General features: G+C 42.7%; 2 protein-coding genes across 7 annotated transcripts in view; both read right to left on the minus strand.

Moving 5' to 3' along the window:
* Positions 1-1,178: 1,178 nt before the first annotated feature.
* On the minus strand, positions 1,179-2,227 carry LOC127216403 (nucleophosmin-like). The gene is given in 2 exon segments (XM_051177054.1): positions 1,179-1,562; positions 1,564-2,227. Coding segments are annotated over 2 exon segments (870 nt in total). The 5' UTR covers positions 2,193-2,227; the 3' UTR covers positions 1,179-1,321.
* Positions 2,228-11,813: 9,586 nt separating this feature from the next.
* Fermt2 (FERM domain containing kindlin 2) overlaps positions 11,814-25,855 on the minus strand; it is a 65,004-nt gene continuing 50,962 nt past the window's right edge. For 2 of the 6 annotated variants that reach the window (XM_051177055.1, XM_051177057.1), the window contains 11 exons: positions 25,360-25,467; positions 21,667-21,801; positions 20,952-21,001; positions 19,825-19,949; positions 17,934-18,040; positions 17,597-17,818; positions 15,989-16,012; positions 15,484-15,504; positions 14,855-14,979; positions 14,461-14,602; positions 11,814-13,057 (listed from right to left, as the gene is read on the minus strand). In XM_051177055.1, the coding sequence (XP_051033012.1) occupies positions 12,884-13,057; positions 14,461-14,602; positions 14,855-14,979; positions 15,484-15,504; positions 15,989-16,012; positions 17,597-17,818; positions 17,934-18,040; positions 19,825-19,949; positions 20,952-21,001; positions 21,667-21,801; positions 25,360-25,467 (1,233 nt within the window). In that variant the 3' untranslated portion in view covers positions 11,814-12,883. The remainder of the gene's footprint in view (positions 13,058-14,460; positions 14,603-14,854; positions 14,980-15,483; positions 15,505-15,988; positions 16,013-17,596; positions 17,819-17,933; positions 18,041-19,824; positions 19,950-20,951; positions 21,002-21,666; positions 21,802-25,359; positions 25,468-25,855) is intronic. The other 4 variants (XM_051177060.1, XM_051177056.1, XM_051177061.1 and 1 more) reach the window with 2 other exon arrangements.

The following is a 25,855-nucleotide window of genomic DNA, read 5'->3' on the forward strand; positions in this document are numbered from 1 at the left end:
CTTTTGATTAGTTTGGATAAATGTTTGTTTGTTTTGTTAAATTTCTCAAAGAACCAACTCTTTGTCTCATTGATTCTGTGTTTTCTGTGTTTCTATTTTATTGATTTCAGCCCTCAAATTGACTATTTCTTGCCATCTTGCTTCTTTTTGTTCTAGCACTTTCAGTTGTTCTGTTAATTCACTAATGTGGGATTTTTCCAGTTTCTTTATGTAGGCACTTAGTGCTATGAACTTTCCTCTTAGCACTGCTTTCATTATGTTTCATAAGTTTGGGTATATTGTGTGGTCATTTTCATTAAATATTAGGAAGTCTTTTATTTCTTTCTTTGTTTCTTCCTTGACCCAGTGGTGAAGTTGATCATTGTTCAATTTTCATGTACTTGTGGGATTTCTGAAATTAATGCTGCTGATGAATTCTAACTTTAAGCTGTGATGATAATCTGATAGGGTACAGGGGTTTATTTCAATTTTTTGGTATCTGTTGATGTTTGCTTTGTTACTGAGTTTGTGGCTGATTTTTGAAAAGGATCCATGAGGTGCTGAAAAGAAAGTATATTCTTTTGTATTTTGGTGGAATGCTCTATAGATGTCTGTTAAGTCTATTTGAGTCATAGCATGTTAGTTCCCTATTTCTTTGTTAAGCTTCTGTCTGGCAGATCTGTCTAGTGGGGAGAGTGGGGTATTGAAATCTCCCACTATTAGTGTGTGGGGCTTGATTTGTGACTTAAGCTTTAGTAATGTTTCTTTTACAAATGCAAGAGCCCTTGTGTTTGAGGCACAGATGTTCAGAATTGAGATTTCATCTGGATGAATTTTTCCTATGATGAATAGGAAATACCCTTTTTCTTCTTCTTCTCCTTCTTCTTCTTCTTCTTCTTCTTCTTCTTCTTCTTCTTCTTCTTCTTCTTCTTCTTCTTCTTCTTCTTCTTCTTCTTCTTCATTGATTTTAGTTTGAAGTCTATTTTGTTAGATATTAGGATAGCTACACTAGCTTTTTCTTTTCTTTTCTTTTTTATTAAAATACTGAGTTTCTTTCACATGTATATTTTTGTCTCCCTACCATTTCCACATCTGACCACCACTATTACTATGTCCTATCATAACATTCCATACATACTTAAAACCAAGTAAAGGGTGGAGTTCCATCCTTGAAAACTAAACAGGCATTTTAGACAACATTCTTGGCAATGGAACCTGGACAACATTTATCAAACAAAGTAGGGAAAGTTCTCACTTTGCATTATAAAAAGGATAGCCAGATATATCAACTGTTACAGAAATTAAGTAAGACGGAATATTTCAAACTGTTTAAACCATTTTCTTAAAGAGACTTCCTCCACTGCCAGAGATCTTGAATAGCCTCCTGATCAGTCATCCGGAAGCAATTCTTCACATAATTAATGAACTTGGCTTCCACTTTGGGAAGAGAACCACCTTTTTCTATACTTGCTTGCATTTTTGCCTTAATGTCTTCTACAGAACTAGGTCCTTTTGAGGTTTTAGGAGTTTTTTCCTGTTTTTTGAAGGACTCTTGACCTTTTGATCTTGGTGTTGATGGTTTTGTCTTTTCCATTTTGGTTTGATTTTTGTGCATTTTTGGCTGGGGTATCTCGTACAGATTTCTTCACTGGAACTTTTTCTTCAGTTTCTTCATCATCAAAATCATCATCATCATCTTCATCATCCTCATCATCTTCATCCTCCTCCTCATCTTCATCGATTTTTACTTTTTTCTGGGGAACTTTGTTACCACCTCCAGGGGCAGATCGCTTGCCAGACATACTTAAGAGTTTTACATCCTCCTCATCTTCATCTTCTGACTCTGCATCTTCCTCCACAGCTACTAGGTGCTGTCCACTAATGTGCACAGGCCCTGAACCACATCTCAACCGTAGGACCACGGGTGGTATAATTTCAAAGCCCCCAAGGGAAACTGTTGGTTGTACAGACATTTTCAAAGTTGCCAGTGTTACTTTAATTGGACTGCCTTCATAGTTCATTGCTTCTGCCTCTACGATGTGTAATTCATCTTTTGCCCCTGCTCCTAAGCTAACCGTTCTTAGTGATAACTGGTGTTCATTTTCATCATTATCCACCTTAAAGTGATAATCTTTGTCAGCTTTTAGTTCACAACCAAAAAGATAGTTCTGAGGCCTAAGAGGGCTCATGTCCATGTCCATCGAGTCTTCCATGAGGTGGAGGTGCGAACTTCGGAGTGAAGGAAGTCGGACGGAGAAAACTGCCTACTGCTCCTAAGAACAGACACGCAGGACAGAATCACGCCAGGGAAAGCCACTAGCTTTTTCTTAGGTCCATTTGATTGGAAATTTTACCAACTCTTACTCTGAGGTAATGTCTATCTGTGAGGTTGAGGTGTGTTTCTTGTATGCAGCAGAAGGATGGATTCTGTTTTGTATCCAATCTGTTAGCCCGTATGAAATAAGACTATTTATATTAATGGATATTAATGACTAGTTCCTGTTATTTTTGTTTTTGTTGTTGGTGATGGCATTGTGTGTTCATTTCCCTTCTTTGAGATTTGATGCTGCAAGCTCATCTGTTTCCTGTGTTCTTGTGGACATAGGTGATTTCCTTGGGTTGGCATTTTTTCTTCTAGTACTTTCTATAGGGTTGGGTGGGTTTGTGGATAGGTATTGCTTAAAATTGGTTTTATCATGGAATTTCTTGTTTTTTTTTCCACCTATGGTTATTGAAAACTTTGCTGGGTAAAGTAGTCTGGGCTGGCATCTGTGGACCCTTAGTGTCTGCATAATATCTCTCCAGAACCTTCTGACTTTCATTGTTTCTGTTGAGAAGTCAGGTGTAATTCTAATAGGTTTGCCTTTATATGTTACCTGGCCTTTCTCCTTTGCAGCTCTTAATATTCTTTCTTTATTCTGTATGTTTTTTGTTATAATTATTATGTGGAGAGGGGACTTTTTTGGCCCAGTCTATTTGGTGTTCTGTAAGCCTCTTGTATTTTCACAGGCATGTCCTTTTTAGGTTGGGTAAGTTTTCTTCTATGTTGAATATATTTTCTGTGCCTTTGAGTTGGATTTCTCCTTTGTCTATCCCTATTAATCTTAGGTTCAATCTTTTCATGGTGTCCCAGATTCCCTTCTATTTTGTGTTAAGGATTTGTTGGATTTAAATTTTTCTTTGACCGAGGAATCTATTTCCTCCAAGTTATCTTCAGTGTCTGAAATTCTCTCTCCCATCTCTTGTATTCTTTTGTTTATGCTTGCATTTATGATTCCTGATCATTTACCCAGATTTTCCATTTCCAGAATTCCCTCAGTTTTTGATTTCTTTTTTGCCTCTATTTCAGATCTTTATATTGTTGAGTGTGTTCTTACCTTGTTGTCTACCCATCTCTTCTTCTAATCAGTATAGGTGGAGCTTGTGCTTCAGGGATTCTCTCTTTCCCCAATTGGCATAGTTGGGGGCTATGGCTCCGTTGACTGTTCCTTCAGGCACAAGTAGAGCAGACCCTCTGGTGAACACTCCTCCCGGTGGAAGTGGGTCCAATGCTCAGGTGAGGGCTGCAACTCTGGTAGATGCTCCTTCCTTTGGAGGTGTGCTGAGGGTCCAGTGTATACTCAGTAGCAGGGTATCTCCAATTGCAAAACAGCAGTGGATGCTGGCTGGGACATAAGTGCTTTTTCCCTGAGCAACTTTTTGTGATAGCTTCTGGAAGTTACTGCTGGAAACTGTTGCTGCTATTTCACCGGGTGATCATGCCTTATTTCTGGGCCTGAGGCTTGGGCCTCCTTCTGACACTGATCCCAGGTCTAGAGCTTGTGGCTCCCTTGATGCTGTTCCAAGCCTGAATGAATTTCGGACCTTTCTCTGCCACTGCTTCTGGGCTGGGTTCGGGCCTCTCACTGATATTTTTATTGCTCCAGGCCTGAATCTCGGGCCTCCCTTTCCCAGTGGGACTTCTCAGCAGTCCAGGCAGTGTGGGGTAGACAGCAGTGAAGGTTGGGTCATCACAGGGTGGATACTCTTGCAATGGGAAGGGTGGCCCCTTTGAGGTGGTAAGGGTGTCCTTGGGTACTGTTTATGCTGCTCTGGTATTAATAAGGGCCTCTGGTAGTGCACTAATGGGGAACCAGCAGCACTTGATCTCTGATGGGTTGGTAGTACAGGCCCAAATGCTGCCAGGGTTGGGAGTTGGGGAGCTGGAGTTACTTCCTTTTGGTACTCATGCATTCCTGACAGCAGTGTTTAGGTAGACCAGTTACCTGGATGGGGAAGTGGGAACCACAAAGGCAGGGTGGCAACAGGAACTGTAGTCCTTTACCCCTGACTAGGAGCGGGACTATGACTAATGCCTGGTAAAGCTCCTGGCAGGGGCCAGGCTTTCGCTTGGCTTCATCTCATCCTTCAGCTAGTGTCCCTTCCTAGGAGTGAGAAAGTGCTGGGCAAAGTCGCTTTCTGTGCCCTCTAGGATAGCCTCAGATTTGCTCAAGGCCAAGTGTGCCCCTGTGAGCAGGCCATCAGCGGGAACAGTAATGTTTGCTCTTCTTCCTGGCAGTAATGCCTGCCTGAACCTAGTGGGTGGAAGCATATGAACCACAAGTGCACCTGCTCGAAGTCCTGGCATGGGTGCAGTGACACATACATTTGGCTACACCCTTGTTCTAAGGGGGCAAGTACCCAGACGTCTTGGTTCTCAAAGACAGTGTCCCCTACAAGGCAGCCCACAGAGTGGGCTGAGGTCTTGTCTTGATCTTTCTCCTGGGTAGCTGTCCCTGGAGTGATGGAGGCTGCCCTGAGACCCCACAAGTGGGAATACGCAGGAGTTTCTGGCTGGGAGAGACACCTAAGCTCAGACCCTAGCTCAGTTATCAACATGGTTTCTAGCTACAGAGGCTGCTGCGACAGTGGAGTTCACTGGAGATGATGAGAAATCTTCCCAGAGGGCAGTCTGGTGCACCTAGGTCAGGGTACATAACCAAGTGCACTGACCGTAAGCCCGGAAGAACCCAAACCCTGTCCACCTTCCAGGGCTGTGGAACCCTGCAATGGTGGATGTCAGGCTGTTTTGTTTTCCTTTCTGTGCTGTGGCTCTGACTCTAATCTGATTCTGGTCTGCTTCCTGATTTGTGTTCATCCCAGAATGCAGCTGTACATGTTAGTTTGGCTCCTCCTTTGAATTTGGAGATGAATGTTAGTCATCTCTTTTAGCCATCTGCAATTTTAAAAAGTATATTCCTAAATGCCTGCAGCGATCCCTTTGCTTAATTAAGGCACAGATTTCTGATGCTTGTGGAATGGGTGTGCTACAGTTCTGTGGAAACTTTCCTGGAGAGGAAGTTAGAAAAGGGTTTGTCGTGGGCTCCTCTTTGCGACTTTAACTTGAGAATAAATGCCTCCATCCAGATGAAAGTGCAGTTTTGTTTTCATTTTTTGTTTTTCTGGAACTCACTTTGGAGACTAGGTTGGCTTCAAACTCAGACATTTTTGCCTGCCTCTATCTCCTGAGTCCTGGGATTAAAGGTGTTCACCACTGTTTTGCATAACAGGATAACCCAGAGGATTCCTGTTTTTTGTTTTTTCCTTGTTTTCTTTTGAATTTAACTTATGTTTTCTGTTGGAAGCACCTGCCTCCAAAAATCTCTGATTGGGCCATTCTTTAAATTGGCTCAATTTTGTGACTTCAAAACAGTTAGTAGCAGAGAGGGAAGGCTAAAAGTTTTGAGTCTAAAAATAACAGAAAAACAAAATATTCCTAGTTGGCTAACAAAAAAAAAAAAAAAAAAAAAAAAAAAAAAAAAAGCCAAGAATAAAGCTGTGTTCCAACTCGGGCCTGAATGCAGTTTGCTCTGAGCCCTCAGGCCCTGGCTAGTTCCGGGATCAAACCCAGGGCCTTGCAAGAGCTAGGTACTCAGCAGATACCACAGCACTGCAGCCAGGATGCTTTCTTACAGCAGATCCTTGTCTTTTTATCTGGATCCTGGCCTTCCTTTACTCCAGAAGTTTGTGCTGAGCCTCCTGCATGGCAGGCTGGGTCAGACCCTGGGCATGTGTGGCCCGGTCTGCTTCCGACTTTCCAGGTGGAGACTGAGTGGATAGTGATGCCTTGCAGGACACCTCGTCTCCTAAGAAGTCATGAGCACAGTTGTCTGGTGATGAGAGCTGATTTTCCTAGGTTTGGTTCTTTTGAGTTGACATGGAATGTGCTAGAAAGAGCTGGCTTTGAAGACTTATTTATGACAGTGGTTTTTCTTCCTGAGCAGAAAAAGGGCACATCTTCCTTTAGAAGAGAAATTAGGCACAGCTGCTTGAGGTCTAAGGTCCCTGCACCCTCCTCCTGTTGTGAGATTCCCACGATGCTCTGTCTCTCAGCAGGGCTGTGATCCCTTCCCCTCTGCCCTCCCGCAGGATGCACTCCTGGGTGTGATGTCCCTCATCCTCAATGGAGAGCGTCTCTGAAAATACAAGTTGGCTTTCCCACGGGTCTCCTGCGGCATCTTGTTTCTGGAGCCTCTGCTCTAGGTCACTGTATCTCAGTTGTAAAAACTTAATGGCTGCCTTCTCTTTGGTGTTCCTTCACTACCTCTTGAAACCACAGGCATTTAAGCTGACTCGGGTTATAGCTGATGTTCACATGGAAATATGATTGATCAGCCTTATTTCTCCAGGATGATTTTTTTTAAATGGCTCCACTAGCTAGAATTCTGTTTTTCCCATCTGTACTTCAGAAACAGCTAAATTTAGTTATATTTCAGTAACTCAGGCATTCCCTCATTACTCCCCATGATTTCTTTTTTTCATTCTTTCAAGTGTTCATTGAGGTTTTGAGGACTATTGAGTCTCTTTTTCCTGGGGGATGGGCTCTGGGTTTTCTTGTTTCCTGCCATCTGGTCTCCATACCCTCCCTGCATGGCTTCCCTTGGGCCATTGGTCACAAATGTCCCCTTGGTCACACATTTTTCCCAGGGCTGAGTCTCCCTCGTGAGCACTTATGGCCTCCATCATAGCCGTAGTTAGTCATTAACTGATGGCTGTGAGGCTGTGACGGGAGTCACTCTGCAACCCTTCTTACAGTCCTTTCGACTCTGAGCCCTACAGGCTTTTACAGTTTCTCCTCCTCCTGAACACACACAAAGATTTATCAAAATAATTTTCTTGCTTCTTACCCCGCCTTTGGCAGTCATGATGTATTTGTGTCTGAATGCAGAGATCTTTGGGAGAATGAGCTGAGATCTCTGGGAACAAAATGAACTGGCTGCTTTTTTAGTGACCCATGACCTTCCTTAGAGACAGCACTCAATTAACTAGGTATCAAACAGTTATTTTGTTCCAACCCATTCAGAAAAGAGGGCTGCCTAACCTCCTGTCTCAGGCCAGGCCCTCAGGCTTTGCTGGGACTCAGCTTCTCAGTCCAGTTGCTCAAAGTATCAAAGAACAGGGGTTCTAACCACAATTCATGGGCTTAGAAATCACTTTTGTTCAGATATCAACATAATTTGACCTGCAGCAGTTTGTAGGGTTAGAGGAAATGCTGCTGGATCCACGGTGTTCACCTAAACAAAAACCCAAACAGAAAGAGTTTAGCAGGTCCTTCATTTGTCTTTAGTGGAGATGAAAGGAGACGTCCGTCCATTCAGTTTCCTTTTTAAAGACCTTCACAGGGGAATTTGGGGCATGAAAAAGAGGTGAGGCTCCACCTACCATACAGCTCTGGCTTAGGTAGTTTTGGCAGGTTTGTGGTGATTTCCACAATCATTGGGGAAGGCTGCCACTGTATGTTGAGGCAAACTTTGAACTTGATTTCTCAATAGATCGGCAGTGCTGTTCTGCTTGTCCTATTGGTCTGTGACTTTTGTGGGGTCTTGACAGATAGCCTTTGAGTACGAAGCAAAGCAAGGTCAATTGGACCTTGAGGAACTGAACTCCTGATCCCAGGTGTCTTAGCTAGCTCTCTTCTTAAAGCATAGCAGGCAGGCAGCCCACCAGTTAAAGATGGGTAACAGAGGCCAGAACTGGAAACAGGTATCCAGGAGCAGCTGCTGCTGAGAGCCTCTTCCTCCCCTGGGCTTTGGTGACTCAGTGTTGCTCTGTCACATATGGGACATCAGAACTAAAGTCTTTTGTATGGTTTGGAGGCTGTCAAGATGGTGAGTGGGGTGAAGTGCCAGTCACTAGAGCCTAAGAACCTGAGATTCTGGAATCCACGGAAGAGTGATAGTGGAGTGCTATCATGTGCTCACCCCTTCTTCTCAATACTAATGAAAATTCAAAAGTACATTGTCCTCTGCAACGACAAACATTTGCCACTTGTCATTTGGTTCACATTTTGAAACCCTGCATGTTGAAAAGCTAACCACATTATGTTTTGTTCTGGCTGGAACATGTAATTCTTTGTTCTTCTGTTACGTATCTTTGTTTCCAAGTCGTTGCTGCTTTATGTAGTAAGCTCCATGTTTGTGTGTTTGTTTTTTCTTCAGGGTTAGACATTGAACATAGGACTCTGCATGTCAGGCAAGCACTCTACCACTGAGCCCAGGCTGGTCTTGAACTTCTGATCCCACTGTCTCTACATCCCAGGTGCCAGAGTTACACAATTACACACAGGTTTTCCAGAAAGTCTGATTTGCTCAGGCTGGCATTGTGATTCTCCTGCTTCAGAAGATGGGATCACAGACCTGTGCTACCACACAGCTCTGCTTGTCCCAGAGGGTGGTTCCTGGGTGGTGTGAATATGCATTTCCTGTCTCCAGATACACACATTCCTAATAATGGATCCTAGGGTGTGTGTGTGTGTGTGTGTGTGTGTGTGTGTGTGTGTGTGTGTGTGTGTGTGATTTTATCAGGAGACAACAGATGCTTCTAGTGATGCTTGAATTTATAATTGCATCAATGAATATCTTTGTTATCCTAACAATGCTTGACACTGTCAGATCCTCATTATGTTACTAATATGATAGACAAGAGGCTGCAGTTGGTGGTACTGGGGATGGAGCTGTGTGGCAGAGTCTGTGTCTAATACACAAGACCCTTTGGGTTGGTTCAGTCTCTAACACTTCACAAAGTGCCCATTTTCCAGAATATTGTGAAGTGGGGCAGTTTTTCATTTCAGGCTTCCACTCTTGAGAAGTGGCTATCATAGGGTTTTGTTTGTTTCCTTTTGAATTGGCCTGTGTGAGCAAACATGTGTGCTTATGCTTACAGTGTGGGTACTCATCTTCAGTCAATTACATTACAGTATTTTACCTACATTTTGTTTAAGTTTTTTCAGACAGGGTTTCTCTGTGTGACTTTGGAGCCTGTCCTGGAACTAGCTCTTATAGATCAGTCTCGTTTTGAACTCAGAGATCCGAGGAGCCTCCCAAGTGCTGGGATTAAAGGCATGCACCACCACAGCCCAGCTTTTATTGTTTTGAGACAAGGTTTTACTACATAGTCCAAGCTGGCTTCAAACTCATCATCTCCCTGCCTTTCACCCACTAGTTTAGTGCTCCTCACAGTGTAATTAGCTTGCACTGTGTTCTGTCACATGGAATCTTGTACCAATATTCTTCAACTCAGACCATGAGAGCATTTTGCTTACCAAATTTCAGTCCCTGATCCACCTGGAACTGATTGGGATAGCAGCATAATGAGGTAAGGTTGTGGTCCAAGCCCTGTAGAGAAATCTTTTGTGATGATCTCAGAGAGAAGTTCCTCTGCACGGTCTTTTGACTCTTCAGTCTCTATCATTTCTGTGCCAACACCAAGCTTTTTGTTGCCGTCTGTGGCTTTCTTTTTTGAGTCAGGGTCTCACTGTGCAGCCTTGGAACTCACCATTGTAGATCAGGCTGGCCTCTGTGTGTTAGGGTGCTGGGGTCAAAGGAATGCCAGGTGTGCACCACCATGCCCAGTGCTTTCTGTGCTTTTTAACTTTTAACGTTAGGATATAACTTATTGAAACTGGGGGAGTGGGGGTTGTTATGGTATTTTTGTAGCCATGGTTTATGCTTTGTTCTCACTACTGTCTTGAACTGCCCTCCCTCAACAGGGCTTTATGTTAATTGCTATTTGGCAGAGCTGGTCCGCTCTGCTGTTATTTCGCAGGAGCATTTTGGCTCTTCCAAGTGTTCTGAGTGCTGAGTTCGTAATGAGGCAAGAAGCTGAGAGGCTGGATAGCTTTGAGGATTCGGAGTGGATGTGTTCACCTAACTTTCTTGGAAGCTTAGAAACCTGGAGGTCAGAGTCCCACACTGTTTTCTTTTCCTGCATTGGCCACATTTGATCAGACATGGCTTTAGACTTGTTTGGTTCACTGTGCTGTTTGTAATCACAAATTCAATTAACATTGAACTTGGGCCAGTTCCTGGAGCAGTAATATGAATAATGCCTGACCAGTGAAGCCACAGGAGACTATAATTAGATCTCATGAAATAATGGTCTCAAATTATTTTTAAGTGCTTGTAATTTTTAGTAATACTTAGGCCCAAGCACAAACAACAAAAGGGAAACTCAACTGGGAGTGAATCTACTAAGAAGGAGGCTCAGCCTGGGAAACTTCATATTGTTTAATTAAGTAGAGGAATCTGCACAGTGGGAAATAAGGTCACTAGATAAGCTTCTGGCTTCTGTTTCCTGTTCTGGGTGGCTCTGCAATCTACCAAGAATTTCACTGCCCTTACTCCGATTTCCCATTTCCTGTCCCCCCCCCCCCCCCTTTCTTGAGTTGCCAGATAAAGACTCAGTTAATTGGCTGAACAGCTCAGAGCTCCTGGGAAGGAACAGCTTCCTGAATTGCTGTGTAAAGGGCACCAGTGGTTCTTCTGTAGAATAAAAGCTGGATCGGTTTCTCTTATAACAGCTTTTTAGATCTGTACCCATAAAGCAGGTCAACTCATCCTTGCCTCTGTGCTCTGGCTACATGGCTACAAAGTGAGGAGGCAGGATAGTGGTCACAAAAGTGTTTCAGACATGGCAAAAAATTGAGCCAGTGTAGGTGGTGGCTGGGCAGGTCATGCTCTCTGGACAGGCAGTCCTGATATGTGATGTGAAGCAAAGGGACGGATTTAGAAAGTTCTCTCATGCTAAGGATAGTCCCATGTTTCAAATACTCTGGATACAGCATAGAGATAAAGCACAGAGAAGTGGAAAAACATACTTTACTATTGTGTCCACTATTGCTAGTGTTGACTCTAAAATATCAAAGCTTGTCTTTGAGCTAAGGGACAGGGCAGTTTAGCTCTGCCCTGAATCCATTAAATACAGCCGGCAGCTCAGAGAAGGCAAAGAGCACCCACCCTTGGCTCCAAGTCAACTTAGAAGTATCATGGAAGAAAAGCTACAAATTGTAAAATTTCTAAAGGCAGACAGAGTCAGACATCTGAAGAGTAGGTGCAGAGCTGGGGATAATATGGGTGATAGGGTGAAATGTCTAGTACAGTTCTGACCCATGGGTCTTACCCCTTTAAGGCGTCAAATGATCTTTTCACAGGGGTCACCTAAGACCATCAGAAAACATACATTTCCATTATGATTCATAATAGCAAAATTACAATTATGAAGTAACAATGAAAATAATTGTATGGTTGGGGGGGTCACCATGACAGGAGGAGCTGTATGTATTAAAGGGTCACAGAGGAGAACTACTGCACTAGGGCTAGGTTTGTGCTTCATGTGTATTAGGGGAAGCAACAGGCTAACAAGGGAAGGTACACAGTCTAAAGTTTGGAGTCTAACTGAAGAACAGCAAAGAATGTACCTTAAAGACTCTTCATTTGGGATGTGGCCCAGCACCAGTGGCCATTCTAATAACACAGATATAGGCAGTATTAAAAGATCAGAAGTATAAAAAGAAAATGTTAAATAAAAGGTTTTGCTTTTATTTAAAATAAAATGCATTTATACAGTCTTTAAGTCATGGATTATTGGACAATACTGGTAAGTCCACCCCTCCTGGTGCCTTCTGGGCTTGTGAGTTAGGAGTTTTCTAACTAGCACCAATGCAGACGGTAACAGCGCAACAGACCAGAATGCAGCCAGTCCAGGGGCAGAGTTAAGGGCATCATGGCAAGTCATGACCATCATGAAGGCATTCTTAATTTAGCAGATACTAAAACTGCATATTAATTATACACTTTAAAAGCATTTAATTAATGCAAGGATACTACATTTAAGCCATTTCCTAGTTGTGAATAGTTCTTAAAAAACTGTACAATTTTATAAAATTTGTGTTTGTACATTAGTTACACAAAATGCATACTTCATAGAACTTTACTTCATTTTGTAACACAAAGGTTGCATATTTTAGGCAGATAGTGAATATGCTGGTGAATACTAAGAGTGTTGTAATACAGTATCGTGTAAAAATAAACACAAAACAATGTACAACATGCTTTTTCAAGGACAAACCCAGTCAAGCACAACAGATCAACAGCACTTCCTTCAAGGTCAATGACATCATCGAATACCAAGCATCTACTGCAGACCCAATTTTATATTAAGAGAGGGGCTTAACTGGCTAGCAGAAGTAGGACATTTTAAGAGAGGGCATCAAATGAAACATACATTAAACACATGCATTATACATGATAAATAGACTTCATATAGGTTACGCCCTGGGTAGTAGATGGCTTGTTTCTTACTTTGGCTAGTGTCAATCAGCGACAGCTGGTTCCTGATTCACCCACTACTTCGGATTTCAATTCGTGGCCCTAGGGAATGTTCAGAATTCCACAGTCCACATATTGCATCACTGTAGCAGATTAATAACCGTGCTTGTTAGTGCACATGTTAACCGTTCTGATAAGGCAAAGAGTTTTCATGATACAATGATAAATTCCAAGCTTACTTTATTAAGCAGCATATAGGAAACAATAGCTTTAAAGTTAAATATTGTTATGGCTGTGGAATTTCATTACAGTTTTCCTATTCACACCCAACCACTGGTGAGTTTGTAGAACATCTCCTCATCTAGGCTCTCATTTTGGTCTTTCGCACGAGTTGAGAGAAATATGTAACCACCAATGAACTCGTGGACCACCTTGCAGTCTACTTCAGTACAGATGAAGGACAACCGGACCTCATCTGCAAACTCCACAGTGACCTGGAACAAAGACAAAGAATCATCAGTATCCCCAAGAGCTTCTGTAAGTTCATTTTGTAGGTGTCCACTGAAATGATGCAACTCCCCAGAGAATTATCCAAGAACAGCAATAATGTCTGTGCATCTAACAGTAAGAAAACAGAAAACTGTATTATCCCTTCCCCTATTCCTTTAGTATGCAAGTTCTCAAGGGGTTTAAGTCATTAAGTGGTGCCTGGTAATGCAATTAACCAGAATGTCCTGGGAGAAAATCTACTTCCTGTGTTTTATTTAACATTTGCTCCAGTATTTAACCTTTAGGTATCATGTTTAAATATTTCAGAAAGATGGATTTTTCTGTTAGCAACCAATACAACATATCCAATGTGCCAAGCCAAACACCTACCAGGTAGGACTGTTTTGTATGATGTCCATATAACCAAGAAAAAGGGCACCATAGCAGCTACATAGTGTACCAGGACCCAGAGACTGAAAACAACTGTTTGAATGCTGAGCGAATCGAATCACTAAGTGTGGGCATGGATAATAACCACACCTTAGGCTTTGAGATGAAAATAAATGCAAACATCTAGTATCACACCTGACCCAAAGAGGTACAGGACACAAGCACTGACTGCTGCTACAAGGAGGGATTTAGCTATTAGAGAAAGGTAACATCATGGTCTACACTTGAATCCTAGACTGTTTTTTAGACAGTCTCCCATAGCCAAAGCTGGCCTCTAACTTGCTAAGCAGTGGAAGATGACCTTGCATCTACTCCCTCCAAGATGTTCCTCCAACCAAGGCTTCAGGAATGCTAGGCAAGTACCCTCTAGCACCTGAGCTATCCCTAGTGTTTTGTCTGAATACATATCTGTGAGGCCAGATGAGGGCCAGAACTGGGTGTGGGTGCTGGGAATTGACCCTAGGTCCTTGGGAAGAACAGCAAGTGCTCTTGGCCAAGCAAGTCTCTCCACCCCTATCTATTTGTAAACAAATAGAGACTACCCTGTGCAGGGCCTCATTTGCATGAGGCTGGAGTCTTGGAAGGTTGGTTTCCTACCCAATGGTGGCCTTGGAAAGCTCGTTTGAAGGTTCTAGCATGGCAGCACAGGAGCTCGTATACCGTTGGCAGAAAGAAGGCTGTCTTCTTCCACCAAGAAGTATGAGAGTAGAAGGGGGACTCCAGAACTCATTAGCCACACAAGCTGAATTAGTTCTAGCAGTTAGTGGTGGATCAAATATCATAGCCAAACTGCCTGCCATAACCCAACCTCTTTGTTTTCCTTAAGTGCAAAACACACACACACACACACACACACACACACACACACACACACACACACACACACGCACACACACACGCGCACACACACACACACACACAGATCCAGCTCCAGCCGTGCTAGGCTACACCAGCTCACCATTTTGATCTCCCAGTTGACGTTCCACTGTTTCATGTTGCTGAACCGCCAGGTTTTGATGGCGTCTCCTGTGCTGGCGTCCATCCGAATCAGTCTGTTGTATGCAATTCCAATAAGTTCTTCTCTCTTGCCACCCTGAAATCTGTAATTGTGAAGAAAAACCCCTCAGAATAGGGGAGGGGGATTTTCTTCAACCCTAAGAACAAGTGAACTATTACAAATAAAGAGAGATAGAAACGTAATTTTGTGAATTGCCAATGAGAAAATGGACAGCCTAGAGGAGACCATTTTTGGAGTTTTGCTGTAGAAGAGTTAGGAGCTTTGCTTTCCATGTTTAAGATCTAAGTACATGAAGCAGATAAAGAACACACACAGATCACAGCAGCACACTGACCTCGCAATGAAGTGTGTGATGCCGAATTCAGGCAGAGACTGCCAAGCTTGAATGAATCTCATCTTGGCTTCAATCAGACTCATTTGGGCTACATTTTGATGGGCCTCCAAGATTCTTGCTGTTATCTGAACATGATCAAGTATTAAATAATTAGATTATATCTTTTGTGATAGAAACAAGATAAAAAATTTAACTATGTGCTCCATAAAATCATATTGAATTGGAATTTAAAATTATCCAAAGCTTTATTTGGGAATTTCAATACAGCAACAATGTTAATTTCAGTTTTATGTATCACACAAAAAGCATTATCTAGCGTATGACTGGCAGGACCGAGAAATGTTCCAAGTGGACAGATACTGGTGAGCGATGACAAGATAACACATTCAAATGCATATACAGATGCGGGTTGAAGTTTAGCAACAATATGCATGGGGCTCCAGTCCAGAGACCTGAACACGAAAAGGTAGTGAGTGCCACCCATGTGTCTACGGCAGTCAAATTTACCTATAGGCATGAGGATGAATTCTCCCATGGGGGGTAAGGGGTAAGGTAGGGGTGGCTATGAGTATGGCTTTACAATGTTGAATTTCTGTCTCTTTGTAAATATCTCCACATCACCAACTTACCAAATCTCTTACATAGCCTGGCTGTAGATGGCAATGCGAGGAAAGAAAAAGGGAGCAGAAAGAAAAAACAAAAAGAGGCGATCAGGAAAACAGCAATGAAGCAAAGAAAAGGCTGTGGCAGCTGCAACCCAAAATTCCAGCAAAAAACCATGCAGAAGGAAGACCAGTCCGGTGGAACAAAGTCAATGCAAGGATGAGAATGAAAACGAGGAAGTAGTGATTACTATCCATTCCATACAGAGATTAATGTCACGCAGGTTACATGTGGAATCTCACAGAAGGAAACGGCAAGTCCCTCTTCCTCCCCTCATGTGCCAGTCCTTAAAGTGAGGGCAAAGCTAATTATTTTAATAGCAAAATAAAAACCATGAATCAAAAGCTATGACAGTTTCTCAGGTTTAGTCAGAAACCATGGCGCATGCTCAGCTCCTCAGAAGGGAGCTAAGGGCTGCTACAGGCCACACTGTTCCTTTATTTGCACACAAAGGCAGCAGGCCTCAATTACCATCTGCTTTTTGCATCCTTTTTCCTGGAAGGAGAAACAAAAGTTTGCCAAACAGGGCCCTAGGAGCTGTGGCCACACACGTATTACGTCTTTTCAGTTTGGGATGAGAGGATAATTCTTTTATTTACAATTAAAAACTCATATCCACTCAAAAGAATCCTGAAAGGTTTAGCTAAAATATGCATAACTGGGGGAAGAAAAGCAGATTAAGCATCAGAGGCTATGCTGATGGAGCCTGTGCTGTGGCAGGGTTCCCTGCAGCCAATCATCTTATCTCCTGCCTGGCAGCCAGGGTAGCCATGCAAAGGAGACAAGGCTCAGGAGGCTACTCAGACAGGTCTGTGTATTTGACTCAGTACAAAGGCCAGAAAGGTCCTTAACCACAGGCCACACTGCCTTCCTGACACTGACAACAGAACAGAGGATTTTAGGTCACATTCTGTCTACAACTCAAAGAGAGGAACTCTCATCTCTGGACACCTGACATTGAAATAATAAAACCGCTAAGGTTTGAAATCATTTGAAGGTAAACGAGTTCATCTGTAGAAACCAGTCTCTTGGTACACAGCTCTTCAGTAAGTAGAAGAGCGCCAGTGCCTCCCCCCCCCCCCCCCCCGCTAACGTATCTGCATTCCACAAGGCTCCCTGGGGCGGCTCGTCTCGTCCGCCATTCCTCAAACTCACTCCTACAGCCCATGACTCCGGGATAAACAATGTCCCTGTGGCGGACACAGCCTTAACCACACAGACAGACCATTCCAGATCAACGTTCTGAACATTTCTGTGGAAAGTGAAACTGTTTCAGATTCATTTAAGAAAACTATGTTTAAATTTAAGGAAGGTAAGGAAGGTAATGTTCTGTTTAATTTGGACTTTAATGTTTTAGAATGATCCCTTAAAGATAAAAACAAAGCTTGACAAAAATGACTTATTTATTTTAGAGGTCTTCTTTGCTCTCCGTCCAATCTCAAGTCTTTCCTTTTATGGTTTGCTGTTCAGTAGAGAATCCTGGGGGCTCTCCAGTCGAATTCCCCTGAAGAGGATCTTTTGTGGCCACCAAAGTGCCATTTTCCTGAATAGCAAACCTTTTATGGTATTAATTTCCAGGACAGGAATTCCAAAGAGAGTGGACAAAGGCCATAAATTATAAGTTAAAATTCACCAACGTTTGTAACTCTGTGTCAGATTTGTTAGGTTCTATTAGTTGAGACTGTGATGGAGGACAAACTATCTTTTCCATATAATATTTTATTTCTAAAAGCCAGTTAATCTACCTCAGCCATACAAGTACTAAAGATATACTGGGGAAATGCTGACTTGCTTTTTTTGTCACGTCCATGAAGAACCTTTAAGACCGTTTCAGCTCTTGATGGCCCTTTGAGAGTGACCTCCTGGGTTGTGTAGAATAAACAGGCTCTTGGCACCACTTCCCAGTATCTATCCTATTAACTTTATAGAAGATTAACAACCAGTTTAAACTGACCTACGCCTCCCCCATTTCCTGTCTTATGCTCTACCAATGCCAATAACTTTCATTTAAGAGGAGAAACAGCATTTAAAGCATGTGCATAAAATTATAAAACTATCAAATTAAGTAGAACGAGATACCTGTTTGTTCTTATACTTCTTTAGGTATCGAGGGGACACCAGACACTCAGGATTGATGTCAGTTGTGATCTGTTCTGGGATTAGCTGGGGATCTGGGTTCAGATGCTGCATCTTCAGGAAGGAGAGAATATTCTGAACCTCTAAGTTATAAGAACTGTCTGCCATGGTCTTGCCTTTGGAAGCCAATCTGCAGGCTGCCATCCAGTGTGCATACTGCTTCTCCTGTTGAAAAGAAATGCCGAGGGTGAAGCCACATGCTGCTTGGGACCTAGGTACCCTGGACAGCTGACCAACTCTCATAGGAGTTAAAGAAAAGTGGTTTAATTGGAAAACTTACATTATCACAACGAAGCCAAATTTCATTCATGCCCTCTGCAACCGGAATTAGGAGTTTAATGTTAAATTTTTGGCCCGAAATGTTTACATCTGGGGTAACTTCACATCCTGTAATAACAAATTTAATTATAAAAATGAATAAAGGAAATCCTTAGCCAATACAATAGCCTCATTTTGTGAGATCTTATATGTTGAATTCTGCCACAAATTTTAAGAAGAGCTTTGGTACTGAAATGACACTCTATAGAGCCAAGGATTCAGAAATACAGTTATGAACTTTAAGAATCAAAATGGCCACTCTAGCCTCCAAGTAAATGTTTCAAGTATTAAAGGAAAGAGTACTTTAGGTAAAGAGTTCTCTCTTCTTTTCAGGAACATTACTACATACCAACAGTTGCCTTTTAGACCTTCTCAAACAAGGCAGAAGTTGCGTGGTGAAATTAAAACAGATGTGTGAAGATACACAAGTCTGACTGGTTTCTCAAGGTGATTTAGAGTTCTTAATTCTGTAATTAGCCCTTAAAAGATATCAAAAACTGAAACATGGATTTGCCTTGACCCATTCTCCACATTTTAATTATTCTCTTCCTAAACCCTGTTCTATTCCAACCTCCATATCCCTTTTCTGCCCAGCTGCACTGGCATGGAGTTTCTGCTTGGAAGGCTCTTTCTGGCAGCTGGCTGTCTGCTCCTCGGCAGGCCTTTTGCAGATATTTTATTTTGGTGCTCAGGTGGAACCCAGGGCCTCTCACATGTTCCAGCACACACTTTACAAGTGAATTCTATTAGGGTCTTTTTGCATCTTGAACCAGATCCCATTTATGCCACGACATTCACATCCTCACAGAAGAATAAACAGCAGCAACCCTCACCAGCTCCTTCCTCTGAACTCTTCCTAAACCACCATTGCCCAGACTGGTAGTGACTTCCAAAGGGAGCTTGGAACTGAACCCAGAGTCTCAGACACACACTCTACCACTGAATGCTACTTCCAGTCCTTGTATGGACAGGTAAGATTCCTTCCATCTGAGCCAGGAGAAAGAAATGAAGAAGTGTAGCTCTAGCTCCAGCCATAATCTGAATGAATAAACGATCCAGCTAGTGGCCAGAGGCACAGCTCAGCAGTTAAAGATGCATAAGGACAGGGTGTTTGCAAAAGACAGGAACTCAGTTCCCAACTTACTGCTTTTTATTCCAGCTTCGATGGATTTGATACTCAGGCACCTGTACACCGCACTCATGCATGTACGTGTGCGCGCACACATGCGCGTGCGCACACACACGCACGCGCGCGTGCTTTAAAGCTTTAAAAATTAACAAATAAAAAAGTAGTGCTAACAGCTCAGCCCTCACTGAAGAGTGGCGCTGACTGTGCATGCTCAGTGAGGAGACCCATGCCTCCAGTTCCAGCTCCAACTTCTCAGCCAGGTTTTCAATGCGACAAGGCAAAAGGAAACTCAAAGGGGCAGCTAGGAGCCCAACAAGGGCATCCTGGGCTTGCCTCAGGAGCTGGAGGAGAGCAAAGTAAAGACAAAAGAACTGGATGAGGAGGTGGGAGGCTGGAGCCACACCCCTAAAGACACCATGCCAGGGAAGCAGGCTAAAAGCTCTCCTGTGGTCAAGGGTGAAGAACAAGCAGGATGCAGACAGACAGACAGCCACATGGCATCGGGTGAGGGAACCCTAACGTCCTTAAGCTCAAGACCAGAAAAGAGACATCATACATAAATTTACTTGAACTTGGGATCACCCAGAGATCACAACAAAATATCCACATACAACTGAAAACACAAAGTAGAGAATCAAAAATACTGCAAAGACCCCACCCCAAAGGTATAAAAAGAGTCCTGAAGTGACGTCTACTGAATACCAACTAACAAGAGGCTCCCTACCTCTGAGGTTCATCTGGTGAGCAGGTGTACCGCTGGACTCCTCTCGGCTCTTATAGCAGGAAATGGATGTGTCTTTGAATGTGCACCAGTACTGCTTGTACCCTTTTAAAGTCAGCTTTTTAGGCCTATGTAGCAAACAGAATTGAGACAATAACCACTTTGAAGTAACTCTGTCAAGGCTGTTTTAGCAGTTAAATTTCTCAGTGCTGAGAGAGCCAATTTTACAGGGCTGAAATTATGTGCCTTTGGCCAGTTTTTTCTTGGTGTGCCCTCCCTTCTCAGTGTACTCCAGCGGATTGTGAGCCCAAACAGTAAGAGGGTGAAGCGCCCACAGCCCCACACTTGTCACTTAAAGCTGTCTGTCCACTTGGAAATGTCCATGTCTACCATCAAAACCCTGCGCATGCAGTGGTGCCCACAGCACTTCTGCTGCTAACTAAATCCTCTACATCATAAGCACTCAGCATGACTGCAGTGAATGACTAGTCAGTCAGTCATGACGTGGACGTGCCGCGCCGCTCCAGAGGTAACACAGAAGATGATGGCATAGTGAAGTACAGATAGCCAGAAAGCGAGGAAAAGGACGTTTTGAAACCTTGCCTGTCTTGCCTGTCTCAGAAGTGTTCTATACAATGAGCCGTGGTATTTTCAGCCTTGGGAAATGCTTTTTTACGACAGTTCTCCAGAGCGCCCAGCAAAAAAGTGGGCAGCACCGCATCTCTGCCTCCCACCTGCCTCACTGCTCAGCTCTCCATTTTGAGGGTTACAAGTGGACTGCTTAAGAGTCTAGAAAAATTTACTGGGTCCAACAGTGCATAGACACAGCCAATAGAGTCTGGAGCTCTGAGCAAGGACAACACTGGCATTCACAAGACACCATGTGCCACTTTTAACACAGACTGCTGGGGTCAACCGGCACTGACACAGTCAGCCTTGAGGGTTTTAAGATCAAATAAAATAATGATTGTTGTGGTCAACATGAATATCTTAAGTGTTTATCTAATTGGTAAATCTTACCGATTTATTTTTTAAAATATTCACAAAATTACTGTAAATTTAAATGTGAACCTGACTATGAAACTAAGCTCTTACTGTTATTTGAAAACCCTCCCACTTTTTGTACTTACTTGAAAACTTTAATATAGTCAGCAAGTTCTGGAATTGAAGTAATGTCACCCTAGGTAAAGAATTAAAATAACATTTTTTCTCAATCTTTTAAATCTAGTTTGGTATCTGATTTTAAAAACTGCTTATTTAATATTCAAAACACAGACGTTAAAGATATTAATGATATGATCATATTACATGGTCTTTTTACAAAGGCACTGACATTTGTACAATTTCCAAGAATGTACTGTTACTTCTAAATTATAGCTGAAATGGTTTACAGCAACATATGGAAATACTGAAAATCATAATGGCACCAAGTAAAATATCTCTTCAACAATAACTCCTTCCTTAGCTTTAAAAACCAGCACTAGTTAGGCTATGGTGAGACTCATTTTTCCTTTCTTTAGTGTATTAAGACTACCATATGAACCTTATGAGACTTGATGTTGCTTTCCCTGTAGGAATGCCTTCCCACCACTTGCAAAACAATGTTTAGAGAGAGCTTCGGTGTGGGAAGCCCTAGGGGCTACTGACACTATTTCCTCAGGTTTCCTGGGGTGGGAGTGAGGCCCTGAGATTGATCCTCCCACCATAAAAAAAAAACCCTGAAAATCTATGCTGACTTCAGTTCTTCTGAATACTTTTCTCCACCTTGCAGATGCCTTATCTGGCAAGGGAAAACCCACAAAAGGTAAGCTTCAATGAAAGTCATTAGCTAAAGATCCAGCCTACCAGAATTGTTGATGTTTTCCCGCCTTCCAAAGTGATCTCCAGATCAGAAAGGGCAGCATCAACTTCATCAACGTCTTTGTCGCTGTTGTTCAGATGATTCTCTGATGTCATGATTGACAGCTTATTGATATGATACTGAAACCACAAAAATGGAGGTAAAACACCTGGACACAAAAGTAAGCAAAGTGTCCTGAAACCGGAAAGGTAAAAAACAAGGGCTATCACCAGGGATCAGTGTGACAGCCCTGCTCAGAAAGACTTATAAAAATGAGTGTGGTCTCTGTGTATACACAATTGAATTCGGTTTCTGCCTCCCTGGGTGTGACGGGAATTTAGAGGTCTGCCGAGTGAGTCTTAGTTGTTTTGTGGTTGGGTGGCTGATTTCCAGTGCAGTTTTCCTGTGCCTAAAACAAGGCCTTGTACAGAAGCAAATCCCACAAGGGCTCAGGGCAGGCATGAATCCTTTTTGCGGAGATGAATTCACCTACTTGTCAAATATCCTGGAGACAATTAACCCTCCCTGACCTACAGTCCTAATCACTCAGGGGAAAAATACTAACTACTATTACAAGTTCAGAAGGCACAAGCGAGCTCTACTCTCACCAGTTCTGTTTGCAATCCTTCATAGTCTCAGCTGTCTAAGAATAAGAAACTTCTTATGTGTGAACAGAGATGGTATGAGTGAAACCACACAACCCTTCTACCTATAGCTAGGAAATAGTCTTTGGTATATAGAATTTTCCAAAGTATAAAGTAGTTGCTTTAAATTCACTTGGTGAGCCAGAATATTAAAAATCTATTAAGTTTTGATGTCAAGCCTGACAGATTGTATGGAGAGTTCAACAGAATCTGGTTTCAGTCTCATCTTATTCTCAGGCACAAACAGCTGTGAACTTGTGAAGTATCCATCTACCTGATAAGTCTACCTGTGGGACACTCAATGCATGGACCAGAGGCCAATTACCAGTGTCCTGCATTCCAAGACTCAGTAGTAAATGGTTACACCTTCAAGTTGGGCAAATATGAGATCTTTGAGATGACAGAAACTTCTGTGATAACCAAAGAGAATATGGTAGGTAGTCACTGTAAGGCATGGACTCAAACATTGAGACTATTAAGAATCATGTGGCCCCTCCCCTTTCCCCCCTCCCCCATCACCCCAGTGGTCCTGACTCAGCACCTATGCGACTCAGCCTGAAATCTGCCTTTTTCAAAGCACTGGACTGATCCTGATACAAAAGTTCCTGATATTATTTTATTAACTAGATAACTTTATTTTTTACCCACAGTTTATTGCAAATTACCTTCTTTCTTCTTCCTATATATAGTAAGCCTATTTTAGGGGGATCTGGGTGCCCCAAGGACAGAACAGTTCAAGGTGTGGGCTGCAGGCTCCTCACCATACTTTCTTTTCAATGGTGGAGAGCAGAAACATGATCCTATTCAGTGTGGTCACACTGGGAAGGACAACAGTCTGTCGTCTTCCTCTTACAAGATGGCTCCAAGTGCCTGTGTCTTTGGATTTGCATTCCAAAAGTCACTACCTCCCTTGACACCCCCACCCCATATGTACAATATATAGATAGATAATCTACCTACCTATCTACTAAAATGGTCCAACAGGGCTATGCTTTGAGGCCCTTCAATTACTGTGGATAGAATCTAAGTCTTGCTGGGATATAGCCCAGGGGTATGTGCAAGACTTTGGGCTGTAAACTCCCCCCCCCCCATAAAATTAAAACCTGCAGGTTGGTTTTTTTTTTTTTTTTTTTTTTTTTAAAACAGATTTTACCTGTCTTATTCTTGCTTTTGGAAAAACTTCCACCAGAAAACAATGAGTCTATATCCAAAGTGCAAAAGATATATTTAAAGAGTTTCTCAAGTGGAGACTCTCAGGGAACCACACTGGTACTGAGATAGTCAAAACAACCCGGAAACAGTATAAGATTCTTAACCAGTGGCTTAGTCAGCTCTCTGGAACAGCTGATGAATTTGCCCGCCCTCCCACCAGCAAGGACTTGCCCTGTGCCCTCTACTTTCCAACAGTGACCCTGGGCTGTAACTGAACTTCCTGGTGCACTGGTGCATTTGGAAGGCTGAGTGATTTTCTGTTTTGAGAAAAGTGAAATCCTCAGGGTGAGAGCTTCTTTACTGAGGGCCAGCCTCGATTCTCCCATTTCTATTTAAAGAATATCAATTGCATTGGGACCTTAGGGAAGGCTAGAATCCCATCACAGCCCAGGAATGCTTGCCAAAGCTCCACTCAGACATACCGACATCTGAAAGAGAATCAGTCTTGGACCTCACTGCTTCTAAGAACACTAATCTGTCTAAAGCCATTCCACTGGAGGGACGATCAGTAATGGGAGTATTAATTTTTTAATAAGTACCACTTTAATTCTGAAGTATTGGGTATCTAAGGCTCACATGTGGAAAAATACTAGTTTAAAGAAACATTAGCTTTCTACTTAATATTTTAAAACACTTATGTTTATCCCTATCTCTTGAACTCTATTATTTAAAGGTGTTATTTCTGTCACACCCAATTTGCAACAGGTCTTATCATCAATTTAATATTTTTAGTATTTTATTTCTAAGAGAAAACTGAGTTAACTTCACGTTACTAATCACTGGGAGGGAGAAGACCATTTTCCCCCATAAGATACAGGAAAGTAACTAAAAGTAACACCGATTCTCTCTCTCTCTCTCTCTCTCTCTCTCTCACACACACACACACACACACACACACACACACACACAGCTGGGCAGTGGTACATGCCTTTAATCCCAGAACTTGGGAGGCAGAGACAGGTAGATCTCTGTAAGTCTGAGGCCAGCCTGTTCTACAGAATGAGTTCCAGGACAGGCAGCAAAGCTGCAAAGAAATCCTGTCTGAGGGAGAAAAAAAAAGATTTATTTATTATGTATACAGTGTTCTGCCTGCATGTATGCCTGTACACCAGAAGGGGGCACTGGATCTCATTAAAGATGGTTGTAAACCACCATGTGGTTGCTGGAAATTGAACTCAGGACCTCTGGAAAAGCGGCCAGTACTCTTAACCTCTGAGCCACCTCTCCAGCTCTGATTCTTAAATATTTTAAAACAACAACAAAATCATTAGCTGGGTTGTGGTGGCACACAACTTTAATCCCAAACTTGGGAGGCAGAGCAGGTGGAGCTCTGAGTTTGAAGCCAGTGTGGGCTACAGTGAATTTCAGGACAGAGAAACCCTGTCTAGAAAAACCAAAATAAGAAGTAAAAATAAATAATCACGTTTACTTTTATAAATGTCCACTTTCAATGTTTAAAAATGTTCATTGATTTAGTATGTGTGTGCAAGTGCCATGCATGTGTGCACATGGAGGTCAAAGGACAACATTAAAAACAATTTCAGCATGTAGCCCTAGCTACCCTAGACCCACACAGCACTATCTGCCTCTGCCTCCCCAGGGCTGGGATTAAAGGTGTGCCATTATGCCCAGCCTCAGAAGATTTTTGGAAGCTGGTTCTCTCCTTCCACTAAGTAGGTCCTGAATATCAAACTTGAGTTACCATGCCTGGTAGCAAGCATCTGCTTGCTGGGCCATCTTGCCAGCCCCACATGCCATTTTAACACCACTATCAAATGCCTGCATAATTGCTACACCGCTCTCCCCTTCCCCGTTAAGAATCATTCACCATGTCGCTGTTACCTGCAAGGCTGCAAACATCATCATCTCTTCTTCGGTGCATTCGATCTCTTCCAGGAGAAGAGCCCACTTGGCCTGCTCATAAAGCTGATTGATTCTGATGGCATCATACTGCAGAAGGAAGGAAACACAGGCTTTAACATAGTCTTCGATACCAGAAAGTTCTCAAAGGGAACTATTCACCTCTGAGGCTGGAGGGATGGTCCAGCTACTACAGAGGAACGGAGTAAAGTCCTTTAGCACTCATGTAAGAGGACACATAATTGTAATTCCAGCTCCCAAGGAGTTCTGACATCTCTGGCCTCTGTGGGCACCTGTACTACCATACACTGAAGTTTAAAAATAATAAGTCTTTAAGCAGCCTCTCCTTTTTAATAAAATTGTTTTATGAGTGTTTTACTCCCATATACGTGTGAACATTTACATGCATGCGTGGTGTCTGTTTGGTCCCCTGGAACTGCAGTTATGAATGCGTGTAAGCTACGGAGTGGGTGCTGAG

This window comes from Phodopus roborovskii, unplaced genomic scaffold (assembly GCF_943737965.1).
Source record: "Phodopus roborovskii unplaced genomic scaffold, PHOROB, whole genome shotgun sequence".
NCBI lineage: Eukaryota > Metazoa > Chordata > Mammalia > Rodentia > Cricetidae > Phodopus > Phodopus roborovskii.